At 41.5% G+C, this 13,341-nt stretch overlaps 1 protein-coding gene across 2 annotated transcripts in view; it reads left to right on the plus strand.

Annotated features, from left to right (window-relative positions):
- The window catches only part of AKAP7 (A-kinase anchoring protein 7), a 414,244-nt gene that overhangs the window by 190,491 nt on the left and 210,412 nt on the right, over positions 1–13,341 (plus strand). The window contains exons 8-9 of one of the 2 annotated variants that reach the window (XM_073627284.1): positions 2,778–2,812; positions 5,675–5,708. In XM_073627284.1, coding sequence (XP_073483385.1) covers positions 2,778–2,809 — 32 coding nt within the window. In that variant the 3' untranslated portion in view covers positions 2,810–2,812; positions 5,675–5,708. Of the gene's footprint in view, positions 1–2,777; positions 2,813–5,674; positions 5,816–13,341 lie in introns of those variants that run through there. The other variant, XM_073627283.1, reaches the window with a different exon arrangement.

The following is a 13,341-nucleotide window of genomic DNA, read 5'->3' on the forward strand; positions in this document are numbered from 1 at the left end:
GGTAATTTTTTTCCTTCATTGATGTTTGCTGATGGGCTGCGCTGATGGGCAACGATGGGCTGCACTGCTGGGCACTGCTAAGCGGCACTGATGAGGCACTGATTGGTACCACTGGTGGGCATTGATGGGTGGCGCTTGTGGGCATTGATAGGTGGCACTAATGGGCATTGATAGGGGGCACTGTGGGCACTGGCAGGTGCCACTGGCAGGGGGTACTGATTGGCACAGATTAGGCAGATGTGCCTCCTTCGTCTTTGGGACCGATGTCCCTTGCACATAAGCCGGTGATGGGCTTTTTGCGTGAGGAGAAAAAAAAAATGATTACCAAGCTTTTGTTTACACGCGTGATCATCTGTCATTGGCTGACAGTTGATCACGTGGTAAGGGGCCGGGACCGGCACCTTACTCTTATCTGTGATAACCCGAGTCTCGGTGACTCGGTGATCACTGCGGCGCCCCCGTGCAAAGGGGAGGCCGTCATATGACGGCCTCCTGGAAATTCAGGTCCGCGCTGTAGCCATCATTCGGCTATAGTGCGGACGCCAAGTGGTTAATCTGGCTTTCACATTTTTACATGCTTGCTTATCTATATTTTATTTTGTTTTCATACTTTTGATATATTAAATAAGGAGATTTTTATATTAGCAATTTCAGTATTAGTATCTGATCTACAAACTCTGCATAAATGGCTAACAGCTGTTGAGATAAGATAACAGCCACATACAGAGTGCTTTGCTTCAATGAGTCAGCGGATTTGCATTATGAAGGGAAGTTTTAAAGCACAATCATTGTGCAGCACAGCAAAGTAAGAAGTAGAACCTGCATTTGTACGGCCCATTTACACCATTGCGGTGCATAACTACTTGCACAATAATGCAAGTTATGCCACCTGTTGATGTTGCATTAAGGCTGCCTATAGATTTGAATGGGCTGCATAATGTGCCAATAGTGTGAGTGGGTCTCAAAATGAGCAAATATGATTTTTCTATGTTCTTGTAGGAACAAGTAAAAAAAAAAAAAACCTGTCACCTGTAGATTATTTCCATCAGGTAGATCTCTTTTCTGTATGTATAAAAAAAGCAAGAGATTCCCTTTAAAGTGTTACTAAAGCCAGGACCCTGCATTCACTATATCTGGCCTCCCGCAGAACATGGAAATGCAATAGTTTTAGTAAACATAAATTGCTAAATTCCTTTTCTCATCAGCAGTGTATAGCAGTCTTGTGACTTCTATCAGTGTCTGATTAAAGCTTGTAGGAGGCATTTTCATTCTCCCCTGATTGTCCTATGAGGCTGCAGGACCCCTGACCCTCTGTCTTGACAGTGCTGATTGGCCCTGTGCTGATCACATGCACTCTCCCAAGAAAAAAAAAACTCTCTAGCAATACACACCAAACAAAGCATGTGCAGCTTGCCCCCAAGGTTCTGTACTATCAGGAGATGGTTTAGGGAGTGTGGAAAAAGGGGAGGAACAGAGAAGTCAGGATCAAACAGCCTTTTTACACAATTCAGAGGATTACCCCCTTAGGTTCCACAGTGCATTCTTTACTGCATATACAGACTGATTTTACTGTTGTGGGTTTAGTAACACTTTAAGAACCCCTCTACTCCTCAATTACTGATAGATGAAATATTCCCTCTTGGACCACCACAGCCTGCAGGTGAGTTCAACATGGCTTTAGTAATAAGGGCCCTTTCACACGGGCTTTCCAATCAGGTTCGCCTGTCAGTTTTTCAGGCGGACCTGATAGGACGCTCCATTCAGTCCTATGGAGCGGCGGATGTCAGCGGTGACATGTCCGCTGACATCCACCGATATCCGATCTGATCCTGACCGTGAAATCCAGACGGATGGAAACCCTATTTTCCATCCGTCTTGAGAATCGGATTGGATGAAAACGGACAGATGGATCTGTTTTCATCCGATCTCCATAGAGGACAGCAGGGATTTGACAGGTCCATCTGCACAATGAGCGGAGACGGACCCGTCATCCGCGGGATCAGCGGATCGATCCCTGCTGAGCAAAGCGGAGTCCGTACACGGACAAGCCCGTGTGATAGGACCCTTAGAGGTTCTATGTAACATATCGGGTCCAATAAAGCTAATGTCACCATGCACACACGCTGTACATGCTGATCGGGATTTGAATGTCTTATTGAAGAGCGATATTCTTCAGTCTACATGTCAGTGTTCTTAAGATTTTTAATAAACTGGTGTTATTAATTTTATTTTATTGGGAGCGTTTCCTTTTTTCCCCTTTCCTCATTGGGAGATATGTAAGGGAAACCATGTAGATACATATGGATACAGCCATCCTGATTACATCATGATCATGCTGTTTTTGACCAGTCGGCATTTTGTTTCATTTACCTCTGATAGGCACACACTAGGGTGGTGTGAAGTCACTCTGATCATCTGGTGTATGAGAAGAGGTTCACTGGTGCTGTCTTGAATTTTGGTTTTGGATCATTTTAGACATTGTTTTTTGCACTTTATACATTTATTGTGTGATTTCACTATTGAGTTTATTTTGTATTGCAAGTGATTTTCACTATGTTATATCACATATATACTGCACACATTGGGAAATTAGCTCACCGTGTTTTTTTTCTATGACAATAAAGCTAATTGCCTCATGTGGGCAGGTTGTACAGCAGTATAGAATCCTTGAATTTAGTGGATTCTGAGTGTGAGGCTCTTCACTACTATTGATTGATGTGAGCCAATGTTTTTTCTTTCATATTCTTTCATGAAAACTTTTATTTGATTTTTTTCAGTTTTCAGGGAATCATACAAAAGTACACGTTGACAGGTAATTTATACAAAAGAGTGTTATTAGGTGTACAGTACAAGGTAAGTGCCATAAATAGATAACAGGAGTTCAAGAAAGGGGTGGTTGGTGAGAAGAGAGGGGAGGAGGTTAATGCTACAAAATGAAAGCTGTTAACTTTACTAATGAGGATAACAAGTGCAAATTATTGTTTTGTTTGACTGTAACAGGATGCATTACAGTACAAATAAAAAAAAAAAAAAAAATACACACTTAGGTAGACACAAAAAAGAGAAAAAAAGCTGCTAGCACTGTGCCCCAATATTTGACACACAAAGATATGGATACAGAATAAGTGCAGCACTCAAATTATTAATAATAAAGATAAGTGCTTACAGTATACAGTATCTCACAAAAGTGAGTACACCCCTTACATTTTTGTAAATATTTTATTATATCTTTTCATGTGACAACACTGAAGAAATTACACTTTGCTACAATGTAAAGTAGTGAGTGTACAGCTTGTACAACAGTGTAAATTTGCTGTCCCCTCAAAATAACTCAACACACAGCCATTAATGTCTAAACCGCTGGCAACAAAAGTAAGTACACCCCTAAGTGAAAATGTCCAAATTGGGCCCAATTAGCTATTTTCCCTCCCTGGTGTCATGTGACTCATTAGTGTTACAAGGTCTCGGGTGTAAATGGGGAGCAGGTGTGTAAAATTTGGTGTTATCGCTCTCACTCTCTCATATTGGTCACTGGAAGTTCAACATGGCACTTCATGGCAAAGAACTCTGAAAAAAAAGAATTGTTGCTCTATATAAAGATGGCCTAGGCTATAAGAAGATTGCCAAGACCCTGAAACTGAGCTGCAGCACGGTGGCCAAGACCATACAGTGGTTGAACAGGACAGGTTCTACTCAGAACAGGCCTCACCATGGTTGACCAAAGATGTTGAGTGCATGTGCTCAGCGTCATATTCAGAGGTTGCCTTTGGGAAATAGATGTATGAGTGCTGCCAGCATTGCTGCAAAGGCTGAAGGGGTGGGGGGGTCAGCCTGTCAGTGCTCAGACCATACAAAGCACACTGCATCAAATTGGTCTGCATGGCTGTCATCCCAGAAGCAAGACTCTTCTAAAGATTATACATAAGAAAGCATGCAAACAGTTAGTATGATCCTCTAAAAGAGTGGTCAAATGCGCATGATGAATCTCCCCCGGGGAGAAAATACTCTTTCTAACCTCCCCTCATCCACAGGAGCGTCTATGTAGCCAACTGTCACCATACAGAGCCGCAACTGCTAGTCACACAACTCAGCAGGTCTGGTATGCATACAATTGGGAAAGAGAACAACTTCTAAAGCAAACATCTGAGCAACATTAGCATGTCATCTAACACAGTGGTCGGGTATACCAGCAACAAAGATAGCTGCCAATCCTTCGAGTATGCGTGGTAGCGCATATCCAGCCCCACCAATTTCATCGTAGATTACATAATCAGGGGCACAGACACAAGCTAGCACCACGCACTTATATACAAACATCCAACGAAGGAGGATCACTTCCCATTGGCGCAAAACATCAATCACATACCATTTAGTCAATGTTATTCACAGCTTCAATTAGACTGGTATAAGCACTCAGCTTGGCTCAGTTGGTCACTATAAACCTTCCCCTGCTGCCAGCTAGTGCAAAATTAGCTAACTGCATCCCAAAGACTATTAAAAAATATAGAAGAAAGGATATAGTAAATCCGGTGGGGTGTACCTACTAGACTGATGTCACTATGCTTCTTGGCTTCTTCAGTACCCAAAAGCCAGTTCTTGCATCTAAGACGCAATTGCACTTACAGTATGTGGCAGTGCCACCAGATATGCAGAAGAGTACCGCTTTCCCTACAATCTCAAAAAGCAGGCTAGAGAGGCAGTTGAGATGAATTTGGTGATCCAGTCTGGTGTCCTACAGTATTTAATTGAGAAACTTTGCGGGAATCATTTTTGCGCTAATTTATTAGGTGATGATTTTGCAAAAGCGGTTCAAATTGTGTTTCAGTCAGCCTGGTCTAGGGATTCCCCAAGGTGTCTTTCCCATTTGTTCATGTAATGTAGCTTTAATGTACTTATACAATCAGTGAAGGCCATGTAAAGGGCAGAAGCAAGAACCTTTGAATGGGGATCTTTCAGGCAGTGATTCTCAAAAGGCGTTAAGCGTATCGGGCAATTTGTACGTTGCCTAATAATACTATTAATATAATGCCTTATTTATAGGAAATTAAATACTTCCATATGGGGTAATTCTCAATATTCTCTAAGGCAATGAAGAGATTTGATAATAGATTGTATACTGTACGTATTTAGGATCTTTCATTTGCCACCACCTAAAAGCTTTTGAGGGTTTTCATGTGCAGGGAGAAATAAGAAATTGTGTTATACCTAAGCAAGAGAGGTATGATGAAATCAAGTTGCTAAGGCATTTCACAAGATCCCATTGCTTTAAAGAATATTGCATATTGGAATAATTTATTGGGAGCCTATGATGTAGAGGTAGCCATATTAGGTTTTAAATAGGCAAGGGGGTACATTTTGCTATGACAAGGTGGGTCCAGAAAGATGATTTTTGGGTGGTTGCAATAATGCCTATGGTACGATTTGGACAGTTGAGATGCCGGTGCTGGGGAGAGAATGGATGGCTCGAGTGAGCACATCTCTGGATCCTGAAACCGGAGATCGTGTGTTTATTAAAAGTCAGCAGTTATACTTTTTGTAGCTGCTGACTTTTAATAAACACAAAAATGACTACACATACTGTGTGAGCAGAGGAGGGAACAGGAATGCTGCGAAGCTCCATATGATAGGGATGCTGGAGATGGAGTATTGCAAACGATTTACTCTTGATTTCCAGAGCCATTATTGGAGGATATTCACCACAGAGGAGATACCGGAAGTAATCAGAGGTTACAGCACTGGGTTTGGTCCCCAACAAGTGACCTACAGGCACGTCTGACTCTTTTTTGCTGTAAGGCAAAGGAGTCCAACCCATCTGGTGAGTTTGGAATTTTACACCATCCCCTAGGAGGAGGATCATTAACTCCGTTGGGACACAGAGCACTATAGCACTTTCTTGCACAAAGAAAAGGACTATTTTGCACTTTCATCACTTTATGCACTTTAATTAAATTGTATTAGTGTCACCTTTAATCAACAATTGTTGTCACTTTTTATCAATTAATTTATGATTTGTCACTTTTTTTTAGTAATGGTTATTTGGTTCATACAAATCATGCATTCATGTTAGTAATGGATCAATTATGTTGATACATAGTCATATGTTGTATCCCATTATCCTACGTATAAGAATACCAACTGGGTACCATAAGAGGAATTAGTGTTAAGAAGGTGCAGACGCTGTCTATACTTTCAGTTACAAAAACGACTAGAGTTCCGCTTTTATTTACGGTGCCTTGAAAAAGTATTCATACCCCCTGAAATGGTCCACATTTTGTCATGTTACAACCAAAAATGTAAATTTATTTTATTGGGATTTTATGTGATAGATCAACACAAAGTGGCACATAATTGCGAATTGGAAGGAAAATTATAAATGGTTTTCAATTTTTTTTACAAATAAATATCTAAAAAATGTGGTGTGCATTTGTATTCAGCCCCCTTTACTCTGATACCCTTAACCAAAATCTAGTGGAACCAATTGCCTTCAGAAGTCACCTAATCAGTAAATGGTGTCCACCTGTGTGTAATTTAATCTCAGTATAAATACAGCTGTTCTGTGAAGGACTCAGAGGTTTGTTAGAGGACCTTAGTGAACAAACAGCATCATGAAGGCCAAGGAACACACCAGACAGGTCAGACATAAAGTTGTGGAGAAGTTTAAAGCAGGGTTAGGTCAAACAAAAGAATATCCCAAGCTTTGAACATCTCATGGAGCACTGTTCAACCCATCATCTGAAAATGGTAAGAGTATAGCACAACTGCAATCCTACCAAGACATGGTCGTCCACCTAAACTGACAGGCTGGGCAAGGAGAGCATTAATAAGAGAAGCAGCCAAGAGGCCCATGGTAACTCTGGAGGAGCTGCAGAGATCCACAGCTCAGGTGGGAGAATCTGTCCACAGGACAACTATTAGTTGTGCACTCCACAAATCTGGCCTTTATGGAAGAGTGCCAAGAAGAAAGCCATTGTTGAAAGAAAGCCATAAGAAGTCCTGTTTGCAGTTTGTGAGAAGCCATGTGGGGGACACAGCAAATGTGAAAGAAGGTGCTTTGGTCAGATGAGACCAAAATTAAACTTTTTGGCCTAAAAGCAAACCGCTATGTGTGGCGGAAAAAACTAACACTGCACATCACCCTGAACAAACCATCCCCATCATGAAACATGGTGGTGGCAGCGTCATGATGTGGGGATGCTTTTCTTCATCAGCGACAGGGAAGCTGGATGGAGCCAAATTCAGGGCATCCTTAGAAGAAAATCTGTTAGAGTTTGCAAAAGACTTGAGACTTGGGCGAAGGTTCACCTTCCAGTAGGACAATGACCCTAAACATACAGCCAGAGCAACAATGGAATGGTTTAGATCAAAGCATTTTCATGTGGTACAATGGCCCAGTCAAAGTCTGGACCTAAATCCAATTGAGAATCTGTGGCAAGACTTGAAAATTGCTGTTCACGGGCGCTCTCCATCCAATCTGACAGAGCTTGAGCTATTTTGCAAAGATGAATGGGAAAAATGTCACTCTCTAGATGTGCAAAGCTGGTAGTTACATCCCCAAAAAGACTTGCAGCTGTATCTGCAGCGAAAAGTGGTTCAACTGAGTATTGACTCAGAGGGGCTGAATACAAATGCACGCCACACTTTTCAGATATTTATTTGTAAAAAATGTTGAAAACCATTTATCATTTTTCTTCCACTTCACAATAATGTGCCACTTTTTTTAAGCAGCGACCTTGGGGAATAAAATGGCGATTGTTGAAATTTTTTATGTCACATGGTATTTGAGCAGCGTATTTACAAACACAATTTTTTTGGAAAAAATGCATTTTAACGAATAAAAAACAAAACACAATATATACCCCAATTTTTTTGTAAAATGCGAAAGACAATGTTAGGCAGAGTAAATAGTTACGTGACATGTCACACTTTAACATTGCGCATGCTCGTGTTATGGTGACAAGGTATGGGAAATAAAAATCTTCTTTTGCGATGCTTTAAACACTTTTACAGGTTACCTATAAAAAGAGGTCATGGGCAAGAATTATTGCTCTCATTCTAACGTTTGCGGTGATACCTCACATGTGGGGGGCGAATACTGTTTACATATGCGCGCGTGACATATGTATGCATTTGCTTTTGCGCGTGAGCATGGAGGGATGGGTGCGATTTAATGGGAGGAGCCAGGAGACCCAAGAAGAGGAGGATTGGGGGTATGCTCTGTGCAAATCATTGTACAGAGCAGGTAAGTATGACATGTTTGTTATTTTAGTTAAAAAAAAAAAACCTGAAGCTTTACAAACACTTTAAATAGTGCATTGAGGTTGGCTTGCAAGATGGAGACATCCTGTAAGGACGTTAGTCCACTACATAGCTTGGTGTCATTTGCAAAGACTGAAATTGTACTTTTGATTCCAAACTCTGTATAAATAAATATATTAGTTATTAAATATAACTCTGTATTATAAAAGTAAGGGTCCCAACACTAAACCTTGGGATACACCACTAATAATGTTAGACCATTCAGGTCCGGTTCATACCAGAATGCGGTGCTGGAAAGGCGCGTTCCATATGAGTTTCCCACCCCGTGTTCAACATGCACTACCCTTGCGATATGCTTCAGGTGCCAATACATTTATTTAATTTTTTTAAATAGGTAAGAGTTTTTATTCAGTTTACACAAAAGTGACCAGCATACAACAGCAGTGGCACAGATCCTTGCAGGATAGTATAAAAGGTACATAGTATTGCTCTGGTAAAATAATGCTATATTGAAATAAAACCATATAAAAACAACAGTTATATGTATACATGTAACAAACAGATTTATCAAAGCCTCCATCCCATGCAGGGGAATCGAACTAGATAAGAGGAGAGAATAAGGAGGCCACAGGAGCCAATATCCAGACCACCCGGGTAGCAGGCTGAGAAGGGGTGGGGTGAGGGGGAAGAGGGGTGAGAAGAAATAAGAGTTATCTAAAAGGGACTATGAACGGAGGGGAAAGGGTGGGGGAAAGGGAGGGGAGGGGAAAAAGAAGAAGATGCACGCTACTAGGCGTCCAGTTCCAGAGGGGAGAAATGAACAGTCAGTAAACTTGTACAGCAAGTTACAGTGTTAGATCTCTAGCTTTTACCCATGCCTCCCATTTTTTTGTTAATTCTTGAGGGCAGTTAGGTAAGGTTATACGGTGCAGTAGTAGGACTTTGTTCACCATGGATCTCTACTGTTGCATTGTGGGAGGGTCTGCCACCTTCCATTTGGTAAGTATAGTTTTCACAGCATTATACACATATAGAAAAGAAACAGCTTCTTATGATGAGTGGTATCAATAGTGTCACATATTCCTAACAATAATAACAGCAGATCCATGGGGACAGTTGGCTTGCCCACTGCACCTACCTTAACCACCACTACTCGCTTGAAATTGTGTATGAGAGTTTAAGACCAAACCATGTGAATAAACATACTTGGTTCAAAGAGGCCTTCTCTAAGAGCCCTTTCACACTGGGGCGGTTTGCAGGCGCTATTGCGCTAATAATAGCGCCTGCAAACCGACCCGAAAGTGCCGCTGCTTTCATTCCAGTGTGAAAGCCCCGACGGTAAAAAAAAGTCCTGCCAGCAGCATCTTCGGAGTGGTGAAGGAGCGGAGTGTATACTGCTCCTTCACCGCTCCTGCCCATTGAAATCAATGGGACGGCGCAGCTATACCGCAGTGGTTTTAACCCTTTCTTGGCCACTAGCGGGGGGTAAAACCGCCCCGCTAGCGGCCGAATACCGATGGTAAAACCGCCGGCACCGCCCCCGCCCCAGTGTGAAAGGGCACTAAAATTGTATGAATTAAGTTGCTTCTTTTTACTTGTTTGTCTAACAACAAGACAAAAAAGTATAGTTACCCTTTAAATCTTCAATTGATGTATAATTTTAAGAAAACTACAGTGTAGTATTGTGTTTTACCACTTCCGGACTGCTCACCGTTAAAGAACAGCTACAGGGAGGCCCGGCTGTGCTTGATCACATACATGTACGTGATCCAGTTTTTTTGGGTAGGGGGCATGTGCCTGCCGCCTCGGCTGTGCTGTCCTTCACTACAGCACAAACCGATCAGCTTGCCCTGGCCAATGATTTATGGCTGGAATCCACTGATTGGCTGAGCGAATGACAGAAGAGAGCTCTGTGTCAGTAAACAACATAGAGCTCTCTTCAGACAGCAGCAATGTGCGTTTTTTCTCTCCCTGCAGAGCAGGGAGTAAAAACTACACACAGTAAACATTGTTGGGCACACCCTTTGTTGGAACCCTTTGATTCCCCCTAAATGTTAACCCCTTCCCATCCAGTGTCATTAGTACAGTGACAGTGTATATTATTAACACTGATCACTGTATTATTGTCACTGGTGATGTCAGTCAATCCCACTATAAGTCGCTGATCATCGCCATTACTAGTATAAAAAAAAATTCCAGTATTCATCCCATCATTTGTAGACACTGTAACATTCACACAAACCCATTAATATACACTTATTGGGATTTTTTTTTCACCAAAGACATGTAGCAGAATACATTTTTGGCTAAATTTATGAAGAAATGTTATTTTTTACATCTTGTTATTGGATATGTTTTATAGCAGAAAGTAAAAAATATTGTTTTTTATTTTTTTTAAGTAAAAAATTATATAAATTTAATTTGGGTACAGTGTTGCATGACTGCGCTGTTGCCAGTTAAAGTAGCTCAGTGCTGAATAGCAAAAAATGGCCTGACAATGAAGGAGGTAAAAACTTCTTGAGCTCAAGCGGTTAAAGAAAGAAAAAGGAGACATCAAATTGGTGAGATAGTCACAGGGGGTAAACAAACCTTCAATGGGGCATGATGACTTTATAGTATTTGTCCAAAGAAAAGCTACTTGCTTTTTTTTTTTTTTTTTTTTTTAATACGCAATACTCAGTTATCAGAATAAATAAGGGTTGTGATATATGTTCCTGATTCCAGAGATTGGAAATATGCCTGGCTAAACAACATTTTCCATACACATTTATAACCAGGCATGTAACAAGGATGCTTTGTAAATTCTACATTTAAGAAACTATATATAGGTCCAATTATTAGGCAACTTTTGTTGATTACAGATCATGTGTCAGTACAAAGTAGGAGAATTTCCAAGAGCTTGGCCAGCTTTCTTTCTACGAAGCAGGCAGTCATGAGGTGGCTGGTATGAGACGTTATTCAATTTGGAATAGGTGTTTATCTTCTATTAACTACTATTTATTTTCTTACTAATACCCACATTTCACCTTTTACCCATCAGGAATTTAACACCTTACTGTTTGCATTGTATTTTGAAAAGCTGTATTGTGTTTATAAATTCAAGTTTGCTGTGATACTTTGTTTTTTTTTTTTAATGGACAGTTTTTTCGAACAGAAACCATATTAATGGATTTTCAACCATAAACATAGCAACCTTTAATATTTATATTTCACTAGCAAATTGAAATAGCTACACTAAGCCATGCTTCAGTTTTGCACCTATTAGGTTTATTGTTGAATTGTAGTTCAAAGCAGCCAAAACATAAAAAAGCTTCACTAATATTTGAATCATTGATTTTGTGTCTGAAATGGTGCTTTTGCAGCCCTTAACAACAATTGGCTCTGTTTTCTTGCCTTGAATTATTGGTTCAGGAAAGGATGGCTACAAAAAAAACAATTAGAGATCTCTTTTAGTTTTATTATTTTGAGGAATGACTTATTGATTTGTTTACTTTTAGTAAGCAGTAATAATGATAGTAGGTAGTGGCAAACATTCTATTTGTCTAGTTCTTAAAGTGACTTTCAGTACAAGGTCACTTATATTAAAAGTATAGCTGTTAAACCAAGGGCTCTTTCACACGGGCAACTCCGCCAGCAGATCTGCCTGCTCAGTGGGGAAACTCCGCTGATCCCCGCTGAGTACGCGGATGACAAGTCCATGTCCACTTCGCTTATGCAGAGCACACACAGGCACAGCCTGCTTTCCTCTATGGGCGGTCAGATATAAACAGACCACCTGTCTGTTTACATCTGATTATCATTCGATCCGATCCTCCAGTAAGATGGGGAACAGATCCCCCATGCATCTGTTTTTATCAGATGTCAGGGTGTGTCAATGGACACTGCTCCATAGAGGAGACTAGAGGATCAGATCAGGTCTGCCTGAGCATCTGTAAAAGGGGCCTAAGAGGGAAAATGCTTAACTCTCCAGCTGCACATGTATTGAAATATTGCTGCTTCACTGCTCCCTAGGCGCTACAAGTCCTTCAGGGCTAATTCACACGTTGTGTAGTGACAGATGTTTTACTGCATTGTAAAGGTCTGTCACCGCAAGGACACACAGGAAGCATTTGTTTCCTATGTGTCCCATTCACGCTGCAAGACAGCCTAGGGCTGCGCTGCAGCATGCTGTGATAAGTTGCAGACATTTTATCACAACACAACAGTGTAGTGCACTGCACTGCTTTGCAGCACCTTGAATGAAATGTACGTTTTGTACACTTCAAATAAAGTTTGCACAAAGCAAAAAAGAAAAAAAAAACAATAATTCCAAGGCACATGTGCGGACACTCCAACATGGCCGCTTAAGCCTGGAGCTCCTCACCACCCCGGCTCAACGGCTCACCCCACAGCAGCCTGCGGCTAGCGGGACAGAATCCGGCCACACTGCAGCATTGGGGAACCCCCTAGGAGCTGGCACATGCAAAAAAGTTTGGCCAAGATGGATCTGCGGCCGTGATTGAACCTCGAACAGGACCCACTCGTATCCAAGATGGTGGCCGCGGCACAAACGTGCTGAAATGGAGGAAGAACTCCCTCTGCCATTAATCCTGGATTCACTACACGCACCTCTGAGCCTATCCGTGAGTAACGTCCACACAGTGGCACCATCCCCAGCCTCCACAGAGTCACTCATAGGGCACACTCTGGAGGATTATATATCCTTTCCCCCCATATCCGGCCTCCTCAACAACAGCCAGGGCATATCAACTCTGACACACTGATTAATACTGCTGATCTATTCCATAAACTGTCAGAACTGTTAAACAGGCGTCTCTCCACTACAACAGCTAAAATTACTGGGGACATAAAGGCAGACTTCCAGAACCTAGGAGACAGAATGGAACATAAACTGGACTCCACAGTAGCTAGGACCAACCAAAACTCAGATCATATCCAAGTTCTCCAGGATCAATTGGACACAGCTCTGTCTCGAATTGATGATCTCGAGTACAGCTCTCGAAGCTATAACTTACATTTAAGGGGTCTCCCGGAGTCCATCACAGAAGTAACACTTGCAGTTCAAGACTTTATCGGGGACCTTAT

The sequence above is a fragment of the Aquarana catesbeiana genome, linkage group LG04 (assembly GCF_042186555.1).
Source record: "Aquarana catesbeiana isolate 2022-GZ linkage group LG04, ASM4218655v1, whole genome shotgun sequence".
NCBI lineage: Eukaryota > Metazoa > Chordata > Amphibia > Anura > Ranidae > Aquarana > Aquarana catesbeiana.